The sequence below is a fragment of the Dasypus novemcinctus genome, chromosome 19 (genome assembly GCF_030445035.2).
Source record: "Dasypus novemcinctus isolate mDasNov1 chromosome 19, mDasNov1.1.hap2, whole genome shotgun sequence".
In the NCBI taxonomy this organism is placed as follows: Eukaryota; Metazoa; Chordata; class Mammalia; order Cingulata; family Dasypodidae; genus Dasypus; species Dasypus novemcinctus.
In genome coordinates, this window is record NC_080691.1 from 18,144,487 (window position 1) to 18,169,173 (window position 24,687).

The 24,687-nt window shown below is 57.1% G+C and overlaps 1 protein-coding gene and 1 long non-coding RNA gene across 2 annotated transcripts in view; one reads left to right on the forward strand and one right to left on the reverse strand.

Annotated features, from left to right (window-relative positions):
* The first annotated feature begins 5,682 nt into the window (after window positions 1–5,682).
* LOC101441416 (ABC-type oligopeptide transporter ABCB9) overlaps window positions 5,683–24,687 on the forward strand; it is a 28,537-nt gene continuing 9,532 nt past the window's right edge. The window contains 8 exon segments of the mRNA XM_058281303.2: window positions 5,683–5,802; window positions 10,862–11,549; window positions 16,966–17,080; window positions 17,576–17,706; window positions 18,499–18,704; window positions 20,526–20,687; window positions 20,689–20,724; window positions 21,897–22,025. Coding sequence (XP_058137286.1) covers window positions 10,949–11,549; window positions 16,966–17,080; window positions 17,576–17,706; window positions 18,499–18,704; window positions 20,526–20,687; window positions 20,689–20,724; window positions 21,897–22,025 — 1,380 coding nt within the window. The 5' untranslated portion in view covers window positions 5,683–5,802; window positions 10,862–10,948.
* Window positions 17,669–19,559, reverse strand: LOC131274558 (uncharacterized). The gene is made up of 3 exons (XR_009181788.2): window positions 19,452–19,559; window positions 18,521–18,685; window positions 17,669–18,196 (listed from the first exon to the last, which is right to left on the reverse strand). It is a non-coding gene; the product is annotated as an uncharacterized lncRNA (long non-coding RNA).

Here is a 24,687-nt window from a genome sequence, read left to right on the forward strand (position 1 = left end):
CTCTCCACGGCTCCCGGGCGCCCTAGAGAGGGCCCCTGCTCCGCGGGCAAGGCCTGGGCCAACAGCCCGGTTGGTTTCCCCACTCGCTGGAGGGAGCGAAGCCGTCACTGAGTGCGTGCGCTTGTGAGGGGTGAGGGGTGTAGGTGAGGGGGTGGGAGCGTGCTGTGAGCCATACACAAGGCCCTTGGCCGAATCAAGCGCTCAGGCAATTTGGGGAGACAGGAGTGAGCGAGGAAGCAGATGCGTGGTCGAGTTCTGTCCATTCAGCTGTAAACTCTGGGAAGACACGCTGGGGATGAGAAGGGCCGTGCCTGGGGGTGGCTGCTGCAGACTCGGCTGGGTTGTTCCTGAAGGCGAAGCCACCCCTCCCTTCTTCAGCCCTGAGGTCTAGGTCCCTGCCCTCGGGCCCTCGGGTCCAGCCCCAGCCTCCTGGGGCCTGTCCAGGGCCTGCTTCCCCCTCAAGGCCCCAGCTCCTAGGCCAGAGCTGCTGGGCCTGAAAAGGCCTTTAAAGTTTCACGGGGCATCTTGATTGCGCGGCGATAGCGAAGGCCCTGCTATCCAGAAGGGGATCCGTTTTCTCAGCTCAGGGTTTGTTACCCCGGTGCCTTTCTCCCCCAGGAGGCTACTCCTGCCAGCTCACCGGCTTGGATTTCCCCCTAAAGATTTCTTTCTTTCTTTAAAAAAAAAACCCTTGCGGCTTGTTTTGCTGTCTGCTCTCTGTGTCCATTCGCTGTGCATTTTTCTGTGTCTACTTGTCTCCCTTTGTTGTGTCATCTTGTTGCGGCCAGCTCTCCCTGGTGCCAGGGCCATCAGCTCTCCGCAGCGCGTAGGCCAGCCTGCCTTCACAAGGAGGCCCTGGGATGCAAACCCAGGGCCTCCCATATGGTAGGCAGGAGCCCAACTGATAGAGCCACAGCCACTTCCCATGTGAATTGTTTTTAACTGACATAGACAACATATAAAAAAAGGGCAGAAATCATCAGTCTACAGTTTCACAAACGGAATACACACATGTAACTGGCACCCAGATCAAAGCCCAAACATTCCATCTCACAGATGCTAACCTCTGCCTCTTCCCAGGCACTACCCACCTCCTGGGGGAACCACAAGCCTGACTCCTGATAGCAGAGGTTAGTTTTACATGTTCTTGAATTTGATACAAATACAATTCTAGAGTACATGCTATCTTATAACCAGCTTCTTTCACCCAGCACTCTATTTATGAGATTTGCCATCTTGTGTGTCACAGCATGCTTTCTTTTTCATGGCTGCATAGTGTTCCATTGGGTGACTGTTCCACAGTTTATTGATCCATTCTATAGCTGCTGGGCTTTGCGTTGTTTCCAGTTAGGATATGTCATGAATGAGGCTGCTATGGATAGTCCTGTATATGGCTTTTGGTAAATGTGTGGACTCATTTCTGCTGGGTACAATGGTGGGATTGTATGCACTGAACTTTAATTACAGGGCAAATTTGTATCTCATCCAAAGCCACTGTCACTTCTGTCTAACTTTTTTGAGAGAAGTTGCATTAGCACTTAGATGGTACTCATTATAAGCTAGGCTCTGTTCTAAGTGCTTGCATGTAATTCATCTAATCTCAAAAAAATCTACTGTTATCCCCATTTTACAGATGAGGAGACGGAGGCCCTTTGGGTGAAGCAGTTTACCCAAGTCAAGAGCAGGAAAGTTGAAGAGCAGGGATTTGAACCAGGCTATTGCCCCCCCGAAACTCCAGTGTCTTTTAGGGGCTATCGGGAGGTATGGAGGGTGTGATAAACAGCCTCATGTGTACCCCGAGGTTGCCCACCACCCCTGCTTCCTCTCAGCTCTTCTCAAGCAGTTTCCCAGGAATGAATCCCTTTTCTCCATCCCAGGACCCCCATCACACTGCGTCCCATAGCCTGCGGCCAATGCACCTTCCCTGTGCAGTTTTGGCTTACGGGTGACCAGAGATTGCAAGGAGCCTGCCCACTCCCCAGGGCTGCATAGTGCAGGCCAGGCAACCCGGATGTAAGGGGCAGACCCCTGGGAGACTCCTGTCCTGGATGTTTAAAATCTGCCCTGTACATTCTGTTTTCCTAAAATGGTCACGACAATTTTCCAGTCCCACAAGCTCTTCCTGAACCTTGCCACTCCAGCAAGAGGCAGTCTGTTTACCCTGGGCAGGGCCTGGTAACTGCCTGGACAAATAAAATGCAGAGGAAGTAAAGTTATATGGCCATGACTTCTGAGGCAAGATCATAAAGGGTGGTATGGCTTCCATCTCTCTCTTTCGATGCTTGCCTTTGGGACCTGGCCACCGTGTTGTGGGAAAGGTCAGGCTACATGATGAGGCTGGGGGGTGGGGGGCCGGGGGGCGTTCTGGCTGAAAGTCCTGGCCAAGGTCCCAGCCAAACGTCGGCATCAACTGCCAGGTATGTGAGTGAACCAGCCTTAGGATGATTCCAGCTCTGCCAGTTGATGCTGAGGAGAGCAGAGACAAGCTGTCCCCACTAAGCCTTCCCCAAGCCACAGATCGCTGTAAAGTTATTGTTTTAAGCCCCTCAGTTTCAGAGTGGTTTGTTCCTCAGCCCTAGTAACTGGAACCAAGCAGCTGTGTTCCTCCAGGCAGGAGAAGCTGGGACAGGCCAGGGATGTTGGTGGCCAGAGCCTTCTCAAAGACAGAGAGGACATGGAATTAATAATACCTTGAGGCTCCCCAAGGAACTCCCTCTCTCATCCATTCATTTAGCAAACATATACTGGCCCTTGGTGTGTGCCTGGCCCTGTGCCACATCTCAGGTCACACAATCTACAAGTGCCCACTGTGTGCCAGGCTGGGGGATATACTGTAAAAAATCCAGGCAGCAAGTGATGCAGTCACTCTGGAAAACAGTCTGGTGCCTCCTCCAAAGATTAAACATAGACTTACCATATGACCCAGCAAATGTACTCCTAGATACATGCCCAACAGAATTGAAAACATATGTCCACAAAAAAACTTGTTCTGCAATGTTCCTAGAAGCATTCTTTTTTTTTTTTTTAAGATTTATTTTTATTTCTTTCTCTCCCCTTCCTCCCACCCCACCCCAGTTGTCTGTTCTGTGTCCATTTGCTGTGTATTCTGTGTCCACTTCTATTCTTGTCGGCGGCACCGGGAATCTGTCTCTTTTTGTTGCATCATCTTGCATCAGCTCTCCGTGTGCGGCACCACTCCTGTGCAGGCTGAACTTTCTTTTGCCCTGGGCGGCTCTCCTTACGGGGTGCACTCCTGGTATGTGGGGCTCCCCTACACGGGGGACACCCCTGCGTGTCACCACACTCCTTGCACGCATCAGCACTGCGCATGGGCCAGCTCCACACGGGTCAAGGAGGCCCTGGGTTTGAAGCATGGACCTCCCATGTGGTAGGCTTATGCTCTGTCTGTTGAGCCAAGTCCACTTCCCGAAGCATTATTCTTAATAACCAAAAAGTGTGCTCAACCCAATACCCATCAGCTGATGAATGGATAAACAAAATGTGGTCTAAGCCATACAATGGATTCTTATTCAGCCATAAAGCAGAATGAAGTTCTGATCAGGCTATAACCATAGATGAATCTCAAGAACATTATGCTAAGTCAAAAAAGCTAGATACAAAGGGACCACGTACTATATGATCCCATCTATATGAAATATCAAAATATGCAAATACACAGAGACAGCAGATTGTTGGTTCCCAGGAGCTAGGGGGCGGGAGGAATGGGAAGGACTGCTACTGAGTACAGGATTTCTTTGGAGGAGGGATGAAAATGTACTGGAATTAGTTCAACTTTGTGAACTCACTGAATGGTACATTTTAAAACTGGATTTTCTGGTCTCTGAATTATATCAGTTATAAAAAGCTGCAGAGCCCACCATTCAAATAAAAAGACATTTTAGCAGGTAATTGCAAGGCGGTGAGATATGACCAGTTTCAGGAGGAGTGGAAGGAGACGGAAACCAGCAGACCCAGCGCAGGAGGGCATGGTACAGGAAGGCTTCCCAGAAAGCCAGCAGGATGCAGAGAAACCGGTCAGAGTGGTCCCGACTTTCCTAGAGATAATCCAAGTTCCATTTTATGAGCATTTACCAACAGGACGGGGCCTGCCGCACAGGCATTTCACCCTCACGGCTCCCATGCACTAGTTATCTTTATCACCCATTTCTCTATGAGGAAACTGGGTCAGAGAAACAAAGTCACACAAAGAAGTAAAGCTCCAGGTCACCCAGCTCTGAGGAAGCCCAGCTTTGGATAACCTCTCCGAGACCTTGTTTTCGAGTGCAACCATTTATCTGCATTTGTTTTTGCACAAACAGTAACATCAACATTATTCTGTTCCTCTACTTTATTCAACGCATCTAGGAGATCACTCCCTACCTCGAAATCATTTCTGCATCTTTCACATGTCTTTTTTTCCAGCTCCAGAGTGTTCCATTGAAAGGATGTGCTGTAATTATTTGGTCAATACCTTAAGGCAAGGCATTTAGGTTATTTCCAGACTTTCACTAATACAGTAACCATCTTCAAACTAGCCCCTTTGCTCCGCTGCTCAAGTCTTTATCCGTAGAAAAAAGTCCTACTGGACTTTTAAATTCTGAACTTTGCCAAACTCCTTTCCAAGAAGGTTGTCTTGTACCAGCAGCAGAAGCTGTTTTAAATTCAGAGAGCACTATAAGCCTCTGACTGAGGGTGGGAGTGGTGTGGGGAGATCTTTCCTAGCCTGCCACCTGCTGGGCCTTAAACCTGGAAAGGGCCACGCCAGCTATCCCCTCAGAGCCTTTAAACTTGCCATTCCCTTAGGCTGTCCCCCAGTCTCCCCAGCTCCTCCTCAGAGTGACTGTCCCAGCTAACGTAGCCCCAGGTGCCACTATCTAGCCCCTTAGCCTGTTTTATTTCCTGGACAGCACTTAACACTACCTGCACGTACCTAATGTACGTCCTTGCTGATTTTCTCTCTCCCCCCCGCCCATGGCCTGACAAGGATCTTTCTGTCTTTTGCGAAAGTGTATCCCTAGCACTGGCCCCGGACACACTGCAGTTGTTACCTCTCCTCTCCCAATCCTCATTACCCTGCTCTGTTTTTCTCCATAAAATGTAGTCTCTTGAAACACGTATAATTTACTTATTTTGCTTATCGTGTGTCTCCCTCACTGGAATGTCAGCTACAGAGCGGCAGGGATCTTTGCTTTGTTCCCTGATGGATCGCAAACGCTTAGAACACGCGTGGCACAAACTGGATGCTCCATATTCTTTGAATGAATAAATGAGGATCACAGCCTCCACCCTCCACCCTCCAGGGCTGCCGTCCCTGTGGGAAGCAGAGGCCCCAGCAGAGGAAATCCGTTTCAGGTCCCCCGGGATGGCCTGAGACCTCCCCATAGGTGAGGCGCAGAGGCGGGGGGATGCGGTGTACGCAGCAGCAGGGCGGGAGCGGGAGGGCTCTGGCCTCGCCCCGGGAGGCCCCGCCCCTCCCGGAGGCCCCGCCCCGCCGGGAGGCCCCGCCCCGCCGGGAGGCCCCGCCCCGTCGGGAGGCCCCGCCCCGCCGGGAGGCCCCGCCCCTCCTGCAGGCCCCGCCCCGCCTGCAGGCCCCGCCCCGCCTGCAGGCCCCGCCCCCCGTCAGCTGGCCCCGGGGCCCGCCCCGCGCGGCTCCGACCTTGCAGCGGCGCAGCCCGGGCGGGAGGGGGAGCCGCGTCAGGGCCGCGCCGGGCGCCGTCTCCCGCGAGCCGCGCCGAGCCTGAGTCCCCGACGACCGGAGCCCGCCGCGCCCCCTCCCACGGCTCACCTGGTGCCAGGTCACAGGTAAGGGCGCGGCGCCGGGGACCCCAGGCACAAGCACTTCCCAGGCTGCGGCACCGAGCCGGGCACGCGGTGGGGGGCGTCTGGGGACCCCGGCCCGGGCGAGAGACGGCATCTCCCCTGGAGCGGGGAGCCTCCCTGGAGCCCTCCCGCGCGCCTACCCGCGGACCCAGGGCGCCGCAGCCCGGGCCCCGGCCCTTCTCCGCAGCATCCTTGTGCCCGCAGCGCCGGCGGTGCGTGTTTTTAACCCCTCGGGCGCTGCGGCCCGCCTGGGCCGATGATGGGGCGGCTTGAGGGAGGGCTGTCCTCCCCGCGGGGTCGCGCCGGCGGGTCTGCCCCGGCTCCCCGCCCGTGCCGCCGGGCCTGCCCTCGGCCCCCTCCGCGGCGACAGCCCGGGCGCCCCTCCGTCTTCCCGGCCGGCGGATGGGCTAATGGTGCAGCCACCTGGCACTTAGGCCTCTGGGTTCCCAGGGGCCCCCTCCAAAGCCTTGTCTCCGGGCCTCAGCTTAAACAGGGCGCACCCTCCCAAGGCCATGGTGAAGAGAGCGTTAAGCTTTCCAAGGGGCCCCATCTCCCGGGGTGGGGGGTGTCCATCCCCCACTTCAGATAGGGCTCTCCCTTCATCCCCAGTTCCTCTCTCCTCAGCCTGGAGCAAGAGTCACCTGCAACGACTGACCCGAGTCCCAGAGCCACGCCAGGGCTGGGGAAGCCCCCCAGCGGGGCTGTGGTGGGCTCAGCAGGGGGCTGTGACCTTGGAGCTGAAGTGAACCCAGCCGGGTCCAGTCCCCACCTGCAGAGACCCCTGGGTGCAGTCCCACTCAGGAGGGGCCTCAGCCAGCCAGTGTCTGCTGAGCACTGAAAGGAATGTGGGGGGCTGAGCGATGACCACTGTGGGATAAGAAGCCCACCAAGTTGGGGTGAACTGAGGTCACTGGGGCTATTCAGGTCATGCAGGACCTTTTTCTTGGGGCCCCTCAAAAGAGGGAAGTGTCAGTGTCCCATCTCACCTTAAGCCATTCCCTGCACGTCCCTTAACTTCCCTGAGCCTCGTATCCCCATCATAAAACAGGCAGGAGAACCCCAAGGACCTCCCCTGTGGCGGTGAGAAGTGACCCAGAGGGGCCACGCAGGGCACTCAGCACATTGCCCGGCACTTAGTAATGCCCCAGGAGCAGGAGCTGCTGCGGTTGGAAGAAGTTTCTTACCTCCCGTTTGGGTCCAGATTTGCCCTTTCAGCAGCTGTCGGCTGGAGGTACCCCACCAGCCCCACCCCCCCTCTACTGGGGAGGGAATCCCAGGACACAGCCTGAGCCATTCGCTAGCATTTGGGGTCAAGGCGAGTCGCCCCAATCTTCCTGGGCGGTCGGGCCCTAGGTTGAGGCCACTCTGGCCTCTGGCCACCACTCGTCCCTATCCCTCAGGCCACACACGTCCCCCGGCAGCCCTGTGGCCCTGTCCTACTTGCACTCCCTCTCTGAATAACTTGAGAAATGGCTGAGAGGTGCCCCATCCAGGCTGTAACCCGACCTGTGTGGGGTTCTGTTCCCAGCCGGGTCTAGGAGGACTCTGCCCCCACTCACTTGGTGACCCTAGACAAGCCTCATGCCCTCCCTCTCAGGGCCTCAGTTTCCCCATCTGCAAAACAGGCTTCGGCTAGTCTGTCATGCTGGTGTTCACAATTTTACTTATTTCGGCGAGGATCAATGGTCTGTGCTGCCAGGAGGCCAGCTGGCAAGGGAGGTGGACCCTCCCCTGGGGCCGGGTGGGGGGTCGGGGAAGGAAGTCCCCCAGTGATCAGGCCCCGGGGCCCGGCCTCAGTGCAGCCTTCTGGTCTCTGACCCATGACCTCCTGTCCCACTTCTGAGCGCCAGCCCCTCTTTGGAGCCTGAGGGATCTCTTGCACCCACCAAGAGGTGGACAGCTGCTGAGGGTGGCTGGCAGGAGGCCCGTGGATGGCACCAGGCCAGGAGTTTCCCTCCCGGGCTCCAACTCGAGCTCACCCACTCACCCGCTCCCCGAGGCCTCTGCATTGCAGCAGATGGAGCCGGCCGTCAGGGCCGGGGCTGGGGATGGCGCAAGAGCCCCCTGCCCTGGACCCCACAGCCCTGGGCCCCGGATGAGCAGCTGCCTACCAGGGAACCATCTTCCCCAGGACAGACCCGAGTCTGCCGAGGACCTGGGGTGAAGGCAGGGCGTGGGCTTGGGGTGGCCACACCCCGTCCTTCCTCGCCCACTTCTCCTCAGCCTCCTTGGGGTCCGGCCAGCCCCTGGAGAAGGCGGTTTTGAAGTAGGAGGGCTTTGGGGCTTAGAGCCCAGGCTTTGGCACTTGATGGCCTGGGTTCGCATCCCGGGGTGGAGGACAAGTCACTGCCCTTCTCTGCGCCTCAGTTTCCTCAACTGTAAAATGAGGCTGCTAACAGAGGCTGCCTTGTAAGTTCTTGTGAGGATCCGTGGGTGTGAATCCTGGGGACGGCCTCGGGCACAGGGCAGCATTGGCGTTGCTGTCCTCATCTGCCACTTGGCTGAGCCCCCGTGAGCTGGACTCCTTTTTCCTTAAAGGAACACTCCCCGTTTGCCCAGTGCTCTGCTCCCAGGAAGTGCTGTCTTCAAAAACTGTTTGCTTGTAGGTATTGGGCACCTGCTGTATGCCCAGCAGTCTAGGCACAGGGGTCTTTCAGATCCTAGTTCAAGTCCTGACTTGGTCCCTTGTTGGCAGAATCATCTGGGGGGAGTGATTTTGCCTCTCTGTGCCTCAGTTTCCCTCACTGTACATTGGAAATGTGGAAACCAACCCCCCCCCAGGGTTGTGTGATATGTTAATCACACCTGAGTGTGAGGTCCACCCCCTTGGTTTGGGCACCAGAGCCCTGGGGAAAGAGTCTCGGGCCACTTCCCTTCACAGCCCCCACACACTGAGCTCTGGCGCCACCAAGTGGAAGGGAGGGGTGCGCCGCCCATATTAGAGAGCAGGGTGCCCCAGCAGAGGGCGGACCTGGAGGCAGCACCCCAGGGAACACCCAGCCCAGCCCCAGCCTTGCCTGGGCCACCAAACTCAGGCCCCCGGGGCCCGGGCCCCCTTCCTGGACTGTCCCTGCGGCTTGGTGGTGAGTTCTAAGAGAACTTGTGTGTGTTGGAAGGAGGGGGGAGCTTTGGATGAAGCAGACTTTAAGCCCCAGAAAATCAAAAGGTCCTAGGGACTTGGGAGTAAAGGCAAGCCTGAGGTGGAGAAAAAGATTCTGGAAACTTCTTTTTTTTTAAAAAAAAAAAGATTTATTTTTTATTTTTCTCTCCCACCCCCCGCCACTCCGCAGTTGTCTGCTCTCTGTGTCCATTTGCTGTGTGTTCTTCTGTGACCGCTTCTATCCTTGTCAGTGGCACCGGGAATCTGTGTTTCTTTTTGTTGCGTCATCTTGTGTCAGCTCTCTTAGTGTGCGGCACCACTCTTGGGCAGGCTGTGTTTTTTTTCATGCGGGGTGGCTCTCCTTGTGGGGCGCACTCCTTGCGTGTGGGGCTCCCCTACGCGGGGGACACCCCTGTGTGGCAGGGCACTCCTTGCGCGCATCAGCACTGTGCATGGGCCAGCTCCACACGGGTCAAGGAGGCCTGGGGTTTGAACCGCGGACCTCCCATGTGGTAGGCGGACGCCCTAACCACTGGGCCAAGTCCGCTTCCTACTGGGAGCTTCTAAGCAGGTGTGACAATCCCCAGGGGACCCTGTGGCCACTCCCATACCCTTCAAATTCCCTCTTGGTCTAAGGAGGGTTATGTTTTATTTGGGGTTGCAGAGATTGAAGGGCTGGTTTGGGGAGGAGGGAAGCAAATGAACATTTATCGAGCGCCCACTGCATACAGATGCTAACAATCAGCAGCAGCCATGAGGTGCCCAGAGCAGCACGTACATTGTCTCTTGGACCTCACACCAGCATTTTCTCAATGAGGGAGCAAGTTCAGGGAAATAGCAGAAGAGGCGGTGGGGTTTGTATACGTCAGTGAGCATTTTTGGGGCTCTCCTCTTATCTCCCTCCTGACCTGCCAGCTCCCCCAGACCTGGCCCCCTTCCTCTCTGACCTCATGGAGCCGCCTTGCCTCCCTCAACCACGGACAGCATGTCCCTGCTGCAGGGCTCTGGCCTGCTCTGCTCCAACAGTCCAAAATGCTTCCCTCCAGAAAGCCACAGGGTGGACATTCTTACCTCTTTCAGGTCTTGCGCAAGTGTCACTTTCAAAGCAAAGTCCTCCCTGGCCCCCTCTTTAAAACTGCACTCATCCTCTGTCATCCTGACCCCTTCACCCCGCTATTCTTTTCTCCTTGGCACTTACCTCTTAGCCGTACTGGATCATTTACTTCTCGCTCATGTTCACTCTTCTCATGAGTAATGTCAGCTCCACCAGAGCAGGGATCTTTGTGATTTTTGGTCATCGTTAAATCCTCAACACAAAGAACAGAGTCTCGGCCACTGTGGGCGCTCAATAAATATTTACTGTGTTTTTTTTTAAAAGACTTATTTTTTTTTAAATTTATTTCTCTCCCCTCCCCCCCCACCTCCCTTGTCTGCTCTCTGTGTCCGTTCTCTGTGTGTTCTTCTATGTCCACTTGCATTCTTGTCAGCGGCACCGGGAATCTGTGTCTCTTTTTGTTGCGTCATCTTGCTGTGTCAGCTCTCCATGTGTGTACGGCGCCTCTCCTGGGCAGGCTGAGCTTTTTTCGTGCAGGGCGGCTCTCCTTACGGGGCACACTCCTTGCACATGGGGCTCCCCTACATGGGGGACACCCCTGCATGGCACGGCACTCCTTGCGTGCATCAGCACTGCACATGGGCCAGCTCATCACACAGGTCAGAAGGCCCTGGGTTTGAACCCTGGACCTCCCATGTGGTAGGTGGACTCTCTAGCCATTGAGCCAAATCTGTTTCCCTCAATAAATATTTCTTGAATGAATAGAACCCTCACAACCTCCCCGGGAGGTCACTGTGGTCATCACTGTTGCAGAGAAGCCCGGTGACTTGCTCAAAGTCACACAGCGGGCAAGTAGCAGACCATGACACATGTTCTCACCCCTACAGGTCCAGCTGGGCCCCACAGACGATGGCCTTGCCCCCCTGAGCTAGAGCCTGCTCCTCGCCACCTGCCCCCCACGCCCTGCCAGCAGGATGCGGCTGTGGAAGGCGGTCTTGGCGACCCTGGCCTTCATGAGCGTGGACATCGGTGTGACCACGGCCATCTACCTCCTCAGCCATCTGGACCGCAGCCTGCTGGAGGACATCCGCCACTTCAACATCTTTGACTCGGTGCTGGACCTCTGGGCAGCCTGCCTGTACCGCAGCTGCCTGCTCCTGGGTGCCACCATCGGCGTGGCCAAGAACAGCTCCCTGGGGCCCCGGCGGCTGCGGGCCTCATGGACGGTCATCACCCTCGTGTGCCTCTTCGTGGGCATCTATGCCGTGGTGAAGCTTCTGCTCTTCTCCGAGGTGCGCAAGCCGATCCGGGACCCCTGGTTCTGGGCCCTCTTCGCGTGGACGTACCTCTCGCTCACCGCCTCCTTCCTGCTCTGGTGGCTGCTGTCCACGGTGCGGTCGGAGACCGAGGCCCTCGAGCCGGGGGCGGGCGGCGAGGCCGAGGGCTTCCCTGGGGATGACCGGCCCCCGCCCGAGCAGGCGTCGGGGGCCACGCTGCGGAAGCTGCTCTCCTACACCAAGCCTGACGTGGCCTTTCTCGTGGCTGCCTCCCTCTTCCTCATCATGGCGGCTCTGGGTAAGTGAGGCCCCGCGGGCCTGGCGGGCACCCAAGAAATTGGCTTCAGTGGATGTGACCACTGCCCTTTCCCTCTTAAATTCTCAACATTTTACCCACACGGTTCAAAAGTCAAATCAAGGGGCCGTGCCACTCAGTGGAAGATTTTTTTTTTTTAAGATTTTATTTTATTTTTTCCTCTCCCCTTCACCCCTGTTGTCTGCTGTGTCCATTTGCTGTGTGTTCTTCTGCGTCCACTTGCATTATCCGGTGGCACTGGGAAACTGCGTCTCTTTTTCGTTGCGTCATCTTGCTGTGTCAGTTCTCTGTGTGTGCAGCGTCACTCTTGGTGGGTGCTTTTTTCATGCGGGGTAGCTCTCCTTGCGGGGTGCACTCCTTGCACATGGAGGACCCCTACGCGGGGATGCCCCTGCGTGGCACGGCACTCCTTGTGCGTGGCAGCAGCACTGCGCATGGGCCAGCTCACCACACAGGTCAGGAGGCCCTGGGTTTGAACCCTGGGCCCTCCATATGGTAGACGGACGCTCTATCTATCAGTTGAGCCACGTCGCTCTCAAGTGAAGCTTATTTGGCCACGGAAAGGAACAGAGTTCGGATCGGTGCTACAACGTGACACCAAATCGTACGAGCCCACACACATGAAATATCTAGAACAGGTGCATCCGCAGAGACAGAAAGTGGATTAGAGGTTAAGTGACAGCTAGTGGGGATGGACTTTCTGCTTGGGGTGATAAAATATCTTGCAAATATTTGTGCAGCATTGTGAATGTCATTAATGCCACTGCATTGTCTACTTTAAAATGGTTCAAATGGCAAATTTTATCATATGTGTATTTGCCACAATTTTTAAAAAAAATCAAATTCATATGAAAAGGTGAACATCATGAGTTTCACTCCTTAATTATATCTCCATCAATTATGTCTGATCCCCCTGCACAAGGCTAGCTTGAAGGAAGAGTTCTGGAAACTTCCAACGGGGCAGGAAACTACTTTTACTCATTTCTTGTGTCCCCTTCCAGTGTTTCCTTATGGCTTGAAAAGAAAATAAGAATATATGTTATATAGTGTCTGCATGCTGTTTTAGTTCTCTTTTTTTTTCACCTAATATTTTCAGAGATTTTCCTCGATTGGTATCTCATTCTTTTATGCAACTGCATAGTATTCCATTGTGTGGCTCCACCATGGACTATTTGGTTGGTCTTATCATGATGGGCTCTTGTGTTGTTTTCAGTCTTTTTCTTTTACAGTGAATAACTTTGTTCACACGTATTTCATATGAATACAGATGTGTCTGTAGGAGAAATTCCTGGAAGTGGGCTCCCTGGGTCAGAAGCACTTTTTGTAAGGAGACAGACTAGAAAGGGATAGAAAGCATCAGAGGATGGTAAGGTTAAGTATTTTCTCACCACTTTCATTGTGGCTCTGTAATATGTGAAGTGTGTCCTGGCTTGTGGTATACAACGTATTTGCTAGCGTGTGTCTGGTCAAGACATCCAGTTTGGAAGCCCCACTCGGCAGTATTGGGGTAGGGGGGGGTGTGATGTCGAAGGGTTGCAGCTCCACCGGGTCTGGGATCAGCAAGGCCTGGGGACAGATCCTGGTCCTGCGCCTTACCCAGCCCCGTGACCCAGGGCAAGTTACATACGTTTCCAAGCCTCAGTTTCCTCTTCTGTGGAGAGGGGACCATTCGAGTCGTCGTTTCGTAGCGTTGTGAAGCTTGAATAGGATCAGATGGGAGATGGACTGGTACTGACCCGGACACGTCGTGGTAAATGGTCGGAGTGTTGGCCGTCAGGAGTTTATAAGCTTTTAACTCCCAGGGACAGGTCCAGGGGTGGTTGTAGAGGTGGAGTGTTCCCAGCGAGGACGGGAGAAGCCCAGGGCCGGCTCCGATTCTGTAGCCCCCCTCCTCCTCTTACCTACCTCCTGCCCTCTTGGTCCCAGCCCCTTAGCGGCTGTGTGATTTTAGGCAAGTTCCTGTCTTCTGAGTCTCGGTCTGCCCATCTGTGCAATGGGCACAATGGCAGCACCCACCCTGCTGGGCAACTGTGAGATTCCGTGAGTTAGAAGGAATGAGTCAGGTGCCCGGCCGGGAAAGAGTAGCAGCTGTGAGTGTTGGGATGGCCCCTTTCCTTTAAAAAAAAAAAAAAAAAAATCGTGGTACCATATGTAACCAAATTGGCCATTCTAATCATTTCCTTTAAAAAGAAAAAAACGTTTGTGGTGGTATCGTGTATACACCACAACATTCCCCATTTTAACAGCTTGCAAGTATACAATTCAGTGGAGCTACTCACACCCCTGAGGTTGTACGGCCGTCACCACCATCCCTTACCGAAACTTTGCCATCAGCCCAAGTGGAAACTGTCCCCACTCTGCAGTGAGGCCCCCCCACCCCCACTCTCACCCCTGGCAGCCTCTAATCTCCCTTTTGTCTACATGGCTTTGCTTATTCTAGGTATTTCATACAGGTGAAACCATATTGTATTCGCCCTTTGGTGTCTGACTTCATGGCTTCAAAGAAGAACCCTTTCCCGTTTTTTTTGTGTGTTTTTTTTTTTTAGATTTATTTATTTATTTTATGTCCCCCCCATCCCCTGGTTGTCTGTTCTTGGTGTCTATTTGCTGCGTCTTGTTTCTTTGTCCGCTTCTGTTGTCGTCAGCGGCACGGGAAGTGTGGGCGGAGCCATTCCTGGGCAGGCTGCTCTTTCTTTTCACGCTGGGCGGCTCTCCTCATGGGCGCACTCCTTGCGCGTGGGGCTCCCCCACGCGTTTCCCGTTTTTTTTTTAAGTTAGGTACCATGACCGGGGTTTGAACCCTGGACCTCCTATGTGGGAAGCTGGTGCTCAACCACCAAGCCACACTGGCTCCCCTGAGTTTTTTTTTTTTTTCCATTTATTTGCTTGTTGTTTGTTTTTTTGTTTTTTGGAGGCACCGGGGACCAAACCCGGGACCTCCCCTGTGGGAAGCAGGCACTCCACCACTTGAGCCACATCTGCTTCCCTCTTTCCTTTAAACCAGACAGTTTCTCCTACTCATGCTTCAAAGCCCAGAGGGCCCTTCCAGTTGTGGCCCTAAGTTACGCACCCACCCCCTGCCTCCCCTACCAAGCTGTGAGCCCTACAGAGGCAGGGGCAGGTCTGACTCACCCAGGACACCAATACCCAGCACAGGGCCCACTGAATGAATGCGCGACCGCCTTGCCTGTTGGGCAGATGTCGCTCCACGACCTCCTTTCCCCCACCTCCTCGCCCCTATTGTCAGCGGGTTTTGCTTCGGGAACACAGACGTCCTCAAATACAGCCGCGTGGATTTTGCCGGCCTGCAGGATCAAGGTCAGGAGAAGGGCTCAGACTTGGGGCTCCGGTCCCTGACGTTACAGATTACTTTAGGCAAGTTGCATAACCTGAGCAAACCTCAGTTTCCCATCCTGTGAAATGGGGGCTTCATCAGGTTATGGTGAGAACTAATGAGACGAAGCACAGTGCCTGGCAAAAGTAAGTGCTAGAAAGAAGTTAGACATTGTGATTGTTAACAATTGTTTTTCAATCAACAATCTTCCAGTGGTTCCAGGTTTTTCTTTACCCTTATAATCTAAAAGAAAAACCACCCATTGGGAAAAAAAGTTACAGTTGTAACATTGAGTATCTCCTGTTAAATTGGGATATTTTAGTATAGCTTTCACAGTAACCCAACTGCATAAACTTAGGCAAGTAACTTCTCTGAGCCTGTTTTCCTCTTCTATAAAATGGGAAGAATAATAATTCCAAGTCTATAGGATTATTGGGTGGCATTCGAGACTTGGAGGAGTTGAGGGAACAGATACCTGGGGGAAGAGCATACCAGCCAGTGCAAAGGTCCTGGAGCTGGAAGGTGCCTGGCTTTTAAAGGAACAGCAAAGAGGCCAGCGAGGCTGGAGCAGAGCGAGGCTGGGGGGAGAGTCGGAGATGAAGTCAGGTCGACCACGGTCCCATCCAGGTAGGGCGCTGTGCCTGCCACAAGGACTTTGGCTTTTACCCTGGATGAGATGGGAGCCAAGGAGTAAAAAGACTTGGCAGGATCCCACCATCTTCTCGCAGAGACCAGGCAGATGCAAAGCCCGGAGAACTGGGAGTGGCCTGTAGGATAGTCCCGGCGAGACGGCGGCTTGGACCAGGGTGGGAGCAGTGGGGGTGTGAAAGTGGTCAGATCCCGGTAACACGCTGCAGGTGGGCTAACAGGGTTTGCTGGCAGCTTGGATAGTTTCAGACAGTTCTTGTGTACATTGGACAAAAGCGTCACATAATATGCTCGCTCAGCACCTGGCACCCGGGAAGGGTCAAAATGACAGTCATGGTTGTTGTTATCACTGGCGTTTGCCAGGCATGGAAGAGCTGGCAGAGCTCGTGAGTGTCCTTTCTCCCCTGTAGGTAAACCGAGGCAGAACCTCAGCTGGGGCAGAACCTAGTGGCTGCGGCTGAGGCTGCCGTCTGGCCGACGACAGTGGGGCCAGGGCCCTCTAGCTCCCCGCCTCGTGCTCCTGGTGCCCGGTGCCAGCAGAGGGCACCAGACCCCATGGAAAGCCTGGCTCTCGGGCAGGTGGACAGGGGTGGACCGGCCAGCCCGGGGTTCCTTCCCTGACCTTTATCGAGCTCCTGCTGTATGCCTGGCCCCAGCCAGGCTGTGCCTGGGGGAGGAGCCCCGGCGGGGCAGCCGTAGCTGCAGCAAGTGGTCGGGTGCCCCTGCCCAGTGTGGCCCCCTCCCAGGCCTGCCGTTGCCCTGAGATGAGAGCTGGCATTCCGGGGTGCCAGGGGGAGGGGACAAGGAAGAGCCCTCCGTAGGCAGCCGGTGTGGGTTCGAGTCCAGTCCTTCCCTCACCAGCTGCACGGCCTTGCACACACTGCTCGGCCTCGCTGAGTCTCCCCCAAGGTGGGGGTGCTGGTCCCTGCTCAGCCTCCTCCCCAGGACCGGTGAGGCTGCAGTGAGACGCGTGGATCAGGCGTCACCTGCCACCTCTCAGCGCCCCACCAGCAGGGGCGGGGAGTGAGTCCTGGTCTGGCCCCGCGGTTCTAGAATTCGGACTGTGCGCTCCGCCAGCCAGGAGGAGGCTGCCAGCCGGCCTCTGACGGCCCCGTGGCCCGGGCCAGTCACCCCATCTCCTCAGCTTCACTTTCTCGTCCACTTCGGGCCTCATGTGCAGAGGGAGCGAGAGGTCCCACGGGAAGCCCTGCGCGCCCGCTGCCCCGTATTGTCGCAGCAGGCCTGAGAGTGCCAGCCCCAGCGTCCCCCGCCATCCTATCATTGGACACGAGGCGGGACCTCAGCCGCACGGGGCCCCCACCCAACCTCCAGCCTCCATGGGAAACAGCAGTGCGCCGAGGGGGTGGCGCGGGGGCTCCCGGAGCTGCCCCTGAGCTGGCCCCCTGTCCCCGGCAGGAGAGACGTTCCTCCCCTACTACACGGGCCGGGCCATCGACGGCATTGTCATCCAGAAGAGCATGGAGCAGTTTAGCGCGGCCGTCGTGGTCATGTGCGTGCTGGCCATCGGCAGGTAGTGGCTCGGGCCCGCCCCGGGGGAGGGAGGTTGCGGCGGCTCCCAGCAGGCTTGTCCCTCGCCTGTCACCAGGGCAACCGGCCCCCACCCTGGCTTAGGCCCCGTGTCCTCCCGGGTGGGCCCTAGATCCCGGCCCAGCATCCAGACCCTCTCATCCCTGATGGCTTCGGGCCCCGAGGCGTCCCCTCTTCGCCCTTCCAGGCAGTTTTCCGAGCACGAGTCGGGGCCCCAAGCGAGGGGCCAGGCCTTGTCCACGCTGTCTTCTGGGAGGGGCAGGGACCTGGCTGGCAAATGTCCATGCCCTCTCCCCACTCCCCTGCCCCCTCCCGTTAGGGCCTCCAGCTGGGGAAGGCGGGCGGGGGCGCCAGTCTGGAGGGTGGGCTTGAGGCCCCTGCCCCAGGCGTGGCCCATGCCGACCGGGGTGGGGGCAGCCAGGTGTGGCTGCGGGTGCCGGAAGGATGTCGTCCTATAACATCTCTTATCTGCAATTAGCTCATTTGCCGCAGGTATTCGGGGCGGCATTTTTACCCTCATATTTGCCAGACTGAACATTCGCCTTCGGAACCGCCTCTTCCGCTCGCTGGTGTCCCAGGAGATGAGCTTCTTTGACGAGAACCGCACAGGTTGGCGCCCCCGGGGCCTTAGGGGACCCGCAAGTGAGCCCTGCCAGGGTGGGAGTCCGGCCCGGGAGGGGCTGGCCATGCACCGCCGAGTAGTCAAGTATTGGGTCCTACTGGCTGGTCCTGTTTTCCCCCCGGGCCCTGCCTTGGGTTGCCCCGGGGCTCCCCGAGTTCTGGCCTGAACCGTGGCCGTGGCAGGGCCCGAGGCCCGCCTCCTGCTGCCCCATGGGAGCCACAAGGGCCGGGCCAGTCCAAGCCTGGGGCCGGTCAGGCTCTGCTCCCATGGTGGGCGGGGGGGGGGGTGCAAGAGCCCAGGCTTGGCCTCCCCCGCCTGGGGCGGGGCCTGGTTCCACCGCACACCCACTTACCCTCCTCAGGCCTCTGTTTTTGCATCTGTGGAATGGGAACGATGACCACAGCCATCCCGGGGGGTGGCGAAGCGTGCAGCTCCGTGTCCGGCACTTGGTAAACGGTGGCCATGAGTTTTCTTTCTCTGAGACAAGAGGAGCGTTGCCACCTCCCCCAGCAACGGGGAGCAGACTGGGGTTGGAATTCTGGCTCTGCGGCGTGGGGCAGGCGTCCTCTTGGAGCCTCGGCCTTCCCCTCCGTATGAGGCACGAAGCTTAAGCAGGACGCCGGGCGAGGCCTGGGCTCGCGGGAGTCCTCAGGGGACACCTGGCTCGTCCCCGGGGCACGGAAGGAGCGGGGAGGCCCGGGCGTCTCCGACGCGGGTGTCAGCAGCCCCCGGCGCGCCCTGTCCGCGCCGCCACCCGAGCCAGGCCATCTGTGTTCCAGGGGACCTCATCTCCCGCCTCACCTCGGACACCACCATGGTCAGCGACCTGGTCTCCCAGAACATCAACGTCTTCCTGCGCAACGCGGTCAAGGTCACGGGCGTGGTGGTCTTCATGTTCAGCCTCTCGTGGCAGCTGTCGCTGGTCACGTTCATGGGCTTCCCCATCATCATGATGGTGTCCGACGTCTACGGCAAGTACTACAAGGTAGGCCCCGCCCCGCCGCGCCCCCCGTCGCCCCAAGATACTGGCCGAGCCCCGGCTGTGGCGCAGGCGCCGGGCCGCATCGGCAAAAGGACAAGGCGCCTGTCCTCATGGGGCTTACAGTCTAGCGGGAGCGCCGGCAAAATAATCATAGCGATGAAGTCTAGATAGAGGCTGCGAAGAGGCGATGTGGGCTGAGGAGGAAGAGGAAGGGGGGAAGAGGGGCTGGGAGGGCGGGGGGCGCGTTGCAGGTGCACGGCGGTCTTTCTGAGAAGGTGACATTTGAGTTAAGACCTGAAGGAGGTGGCTGTCTCGGGGAGGCGCCCCCCAAGCAGAGGGCACGGCCAGTGCAAAGGCCTGAGGACCTCCAGGAGGCCAGTGAGGCCGGCGCAGGGAGCGAGGGGAGGTGACAGGGCTGCACGGCGAGGACTTGGATTTCTGCTGAGTGACCAAGTTCAATTTCTCTCTTAGGCTGTGCATTTGTGTGGGGGGTGGGCTCGGGCCGCCGCGAGTTAGGGCCCTGCCGTGCCTCCAGCCCCGCCCCTCCTGCTTCCCAAGTGGCTGGGGGTCCCTGAGCTGTAAGGAAACCAGGCCCAGATGGGCAGCCCCTTCACCAGTGACACACGCCCGCCCGAGCCACTGAGGACGTGTGATCCCTCCAGAGGTTACAAAGTCAAACAGTGTCCCCAGAGCTAGCAGAACCTGTGACCTGCGACCAGTCCCGGAATGAATCCATTCCCTGTTACCCACCGTGTAGCCTCCTCCATGGGTACCCAGAGAACTTTCCTCACCGAGGACGAGCTGGCGCTGGAGCCCTGTTTCTCTTCCTCCCTGCCCACCCCACCCTTCCTGCCTGCCTTCCCGTCAGCCCCTGGGAAGGGGCCAGGAAACTGTAGCCCCACCCATGGGTCCCCCACCCCCAGGTTCAGTTGGCAGACCCCCAGGGCGCTCCCCGCTTTCCACGCTGTACCTGCAGGCGTTGCGTGTGTTAGTCTGAGTCATGGCCACCGGCCACACACACCCCAGTCCCCAGCCAGACATGACTCAGGCCCAGCTCGGCTCCTCCCAGGATGCTGGAGCACACCGCATGCTTCTGACGGCCGGAGCGTGACGCGCAGGTCATGGGACTGCCCACGTTCGATTGCATCCCGGCCTCTCAGGCTGCCCTTGTAGCTGGGGTGAGGATCGGTGCAGGAGGCCACTGCACAGCCCAAACAGCTCAGCCCCAGGGCTGTGGCCACAACTCCAGCGGGCAGCAGGCTGCTGGGTCATATGCTTGGCCCCATTCACAGCCAGACGCCCCTGGTTATAAGCACATGACGTGGGCAGATTTCACGGCCCAGGGCCCCTGCCACCATCCAGAACCTGGATGGGAGCGCCGGAATCTTTTTGCCAACTCTCAGGCTCTCGTGTGGGTTAGCGTATTTCGATGTAAATGGTGCCCTCTTACTGTTTGGCAAGCCTTGCAGAGTGTACCACCTGAACACCTGTCCAGGGACCCCCTGCTCTCAGGGCCGCCTGGGATCAGGCATTGAGGCTCCTCTTCTGAAAGGACTGCCGAGAAGCCCATAGCCGTGTTGTGCTGGTGATGGCGTGATGATCAGGCCCCCGTCCCTTGAGAACTTGGACATGATGCCCCAAGGCCCACATTCTCTGTCAAGTCAAGCCAGAGGGAGATGGGGGGAAGAAGGAGGCGCCGAGTGGTGTCCCTTTGTCCCTGGAACTCCCCGCGGACAGCTGGCCCGTCCAGAGAGGCCTGGTGTCCAGGCAGCTAGTCAGACTGCCTGTTTCGGGGTCTCCCCCTGCCTCCCCTCCCATCCATAGAGGCTCTCCAAAGAGGTCCAGAGTGCGCTGGCCAGGGCCAGCAACACGGCCGAGGAGACCATCAGTGCCATGAAGACTGTGCGCAGCTTCGCCAACGAGGAGGAGGAGGCCGAGGTGTACGCCCGGAAGCTGCAGCAGGTGTACAAGCTCAACAGGAAGGAGGGCGGCGGCCTACACGTACTACGTCTGGGGCAGTGGGGTACGTGCCCTGGCCCCGTGGGCCTGACGTGCGGGGAGGGGCCGCAAAGACCGGGTCCTGCCTGCCGGTGAGAGCTGGCTGCCCCTGACTTCAGCCGGCCCCAGCCTTCTGCTTGTCCACGGAGACCAGCAATGCGGGAGAAGGATGCGGGGCGCCGGCGAGGGCGCTCCCAGGGCGTTCTCTCTCCTGGGTGTGGGCGTGAAATAGAAGCTTCCTTTTCCCAGCCTGGGACGTGGCCCTGCCAAGGAGAGGAGAATCAGGTGCGCCCCCACCCCACCCCTGCCAGCTCGTCGGCCACCGCCACACACCATGCACAGCCCTTTAGAGCAGCGGAGGGGGTCGCAGCCCACGGGGAACGGGGAGCTCTTGGACCTGGGCGCCATCTTGCTGGCCACACCTGGGAAGCAGGTGTCACAGGGAATACAGGGCTAGGAGTGGGGGGGGGTGAAGTTTCCGGGGAGTAGCTGGTAGTCTGCAGGGGCACTGAGGGACTGGAAATATCTTGCACCCCCAGGGCAAGCCAACCCCTCCAAAGTGCCCGGCCAAGGGGGAGGCTGAACTGCAGCTCCGCGAGCCCCCGGGAGGGGGCCGCCTCTTTGCAGCTTGCACAGAGGCCCCAGTGGTCTGGCCCTTGACTGCCTGGGGCCAGGCAGGGGGGCCCCTGGGGGTTTGCCAGGGACACACAGTTTCCCCTCCTTTTCCCTAATGCTCTGCCAGGTCCCTGAGGGAGTCAGGGACACCCAAGACACAGCCCTTCCCTAACGTGGGGGACGTGCCCTGCCCTGCTTGGCTCGCGGGGTCCTTAGAGGTGGGCTCCACCTCTCTGAGCCGGGTTCTTTCCAGCAGAGGGGAGGATAACAGTCCCACCAGGCCTAGCAGAGGAGACAGGGGTGGCCAAGCGTGTGCAGGGCCTTACAAAGAAAGCCTTGTGCCCTGGCCGGGCTCGGAGCCTCTGGCCCCTCCCGCTGGGGGCCTTTGCAGGGAAAGGCTCCAGGGAGGTTGGGGGGGGGGGGGGAAAGTGCCAGCTGGCCATGGGCCATACCCCCTGGCAGGGGGCTTCCAGTTTGTGGCAGGGAGTGTGAGCCCAGCCCGGGGCTGCTCTCACCTCTCCCTTCAGGTGGGGGGGTCTGAGCAGGGCTCCATGACCCACGCTGCCCCCTCCCCTTCTCCAGCTCACGCTGCTGGTGGTCCAGGTCAGCATTCTCTACTACGGGGGGCACCTCGTCATCTCGGGCCAGATGACCAGCGGCAATCTCATCTCCTTCATCATCTATGAGTTTGTCCTAGGAGACTGTATGGAGGTGAGAGCACCTGCCTGGGGAGCAGGGAGGGGTGTGGGGGGGGAGCAGGGAGGGGCATGGGGAGAGGAGGAAGGGACAGCAGAAGTGGGGGGGGGTGCTCCAGAGAGGCCCCGGGGATGTGGTGTTTCTTTTTTTTTTTTTTAAGATTTGTTTTTATTTATTTCTCCCCCCACCCCTGTTGTCTGCTCTCTGTGTCCATTCGCTGCGTGTTCTTTGTCTGCTTGCATACTTGTCAGCGGCACCGGGAATCTGTGTCTCTTTTCATTGCGTCCTCTTGCTGCGTCAGCTCTCCGTTCATGCGGCGCCATTCCTGGGCAGGCTGCACATTTTTTGCATTGGGCGGCTCTCCTTACAGGGCACACTCCTTGCACGTGGGCTCCCCTACGCGGGGGACACCCCTGCATGGCACAGCACTCCTTGCGTGCATCAGCACTGTGTGTGGGCCAGCTCATCACATGGGACAGGAGGCCCTGGATTTGAACCCTGGACCTCCTGTAAGGTAACTGGACGGTCTATCCATTGAGCCACATCCACTTCCTGTGGTGTTTCTTTTTAAAGTAGGTCAGTGGAGCCTGATAATACCAATATGATACTAACACGGACAGGGGACAGCAACTCCGCTAAGGGAGGAAAGTGTGGCAACAAAAATCAGGAAACGCTCAGCGGAGCCCCAGGAGCGGGTTAAGTGCAGCTCAGATGCCCATTTCTCAGAGGAGGAAGCCGAGGCCCAGCAGGTGAAGCAGCTCGGCCCGTAGGTCCAGACAGGACCTGGGTTCCTCTCCACCCCCTTAAAGAGCGGCACCAGGAGCCAAGCAGGCGTTGCTTTCAGTGCCAGCTCAGCTACATTTCCCCCGGAGGTGCAGGATCCCAGGGCAACTGCTTCCTTCGAGGGCATCCCAGGAAACGCAGGTAGGCAGTGAGTCGGGCAGGGTGCCCCATGGGGCTGGCACCTTGTGGGCGCCTGGGGATCCCGGGTGATGACGTGGAGCACGAGCACAGCCATGCCCCTGTGGGTGAGGGCACTGGGATGCTGGGAGAGAGGCTACCTCTGTGGCCTGGACCCTCCTACGCCACCAAATCCTCCAGGCAGGTGGAGGCCGCTCCTTTGTGCACCCCTGTAACGCCCCAGGACGTGTTTGGGTGCTCATGGTACCCGCTGCAGGGGCCGTTTGTGTTAGCCGAGATGGCCCATGTGCCTCAGCAGTCCTGCCTCTGGGAACCCGTGCACGAGAATTCTCGCACGAGTGGGCAAAGATGTAGAAATCCAGGGGGGTCCAGCACCATATTTGTTTATAATTGTGAAAAATTAATACCTCCTTAAATACCCACTGATCAGGGATTGGATAAATATGTTTCCTCCATATTCCAGAGCATCAGAAGAATGAGGTGGAGCTGTGGGAACTGGCTGGAACACACCATTAATGGAAACAAGCAAATCCCTCATCAGTGGTTATACTCTGACCCCATCTGCATATTTTTTAAATCTCAAAATTTTTTGGATTATATATGTGCACATGATTGTAAATACACAGAGAAAAGGCTAGAAAGATACAGCACACGGGGAAGGTGGTTACCTCTGGGGCAACAGGGCACAAAGGAGCACTCCCATGTAGTACTTCTATCTAGGTATATTACTAATGAGAATAGGGAAGTGGATGTGGCTCAAATGATTGGGCTTCCACCTACCACCTGGGAGGTCCCAGATTCGGTTTCCGGTGACACCTGGAGAAGGCAAGCTGGCATGGCAGGTAGGGATAGTGAGCTGACACAACAAGATCTTGCAATAAGGAGATACGAAGAAGAAAGACAATGAGAGACACAACAAACCAGGGAGCTGAGGTGGCTCAGCTGATTGAGCGCCTCTCTTCCACATGGGAGGTCCCGGGTTCAGTTCCTGGTGCCTCCTGAAGAGAAGACGAGGAAAACAGATGTGGCTCAAGCAATTGGGTTCCCATCTACCATATAGGAGGTACAGGGTTTGATACCCAGGGCCTCCTGGTGAAGGCAAACTGGCCTGTGTGGAGAGCTGGCCCATGCAGAGTACTACCCCATGCAGGAGAGCTGCCCTGCATGGGAGTGCTGGCCCACACGGAGAGCTGGTGCAGCAAGATGATGCAACAAAAAGAGACACAGAGGAGAGACAATAAGAGACACAGCAGATCAGGGAGCTGAGGTGGTGCAAGAGAATGATCACCTCTCTCCCACTCCGGAAGGTCCCAGGACCGGTTCCCAGAGCTGCCTAATGAGAATACGAGCAGACACAGAAGAACGCACAGCGAATGGACACAAAGAGCAGACTCCGGGGGTGTGGGTGTGGGTATAAATAAATAAATAAATATTTTTTTAAAAAAGAGAGAAGATGAGCAGACTCAGAGAGCACCCAGCAAATGGACACAGAGAGTGGACAGCATCCGCAAACAACAGGGCCAGAGGGGACAGGGAGAATAAATAAATAAAATAAATCTTTAAAAAAATAATAATGTAAATATTAATATCACAATATCAAGGAAAACAATCAAAGCTTCTGTGTATCAAGTGTCTACTAGGCAGCCAGCGCTCTGACATGACTTTGCGCACATTACAATGTCTCATTCTGCACAGTTCTGTGGCCCTGCATTTCACCGATGAGGACACAGCCCTCTAAGAGCCAGGTGTGCTTGGC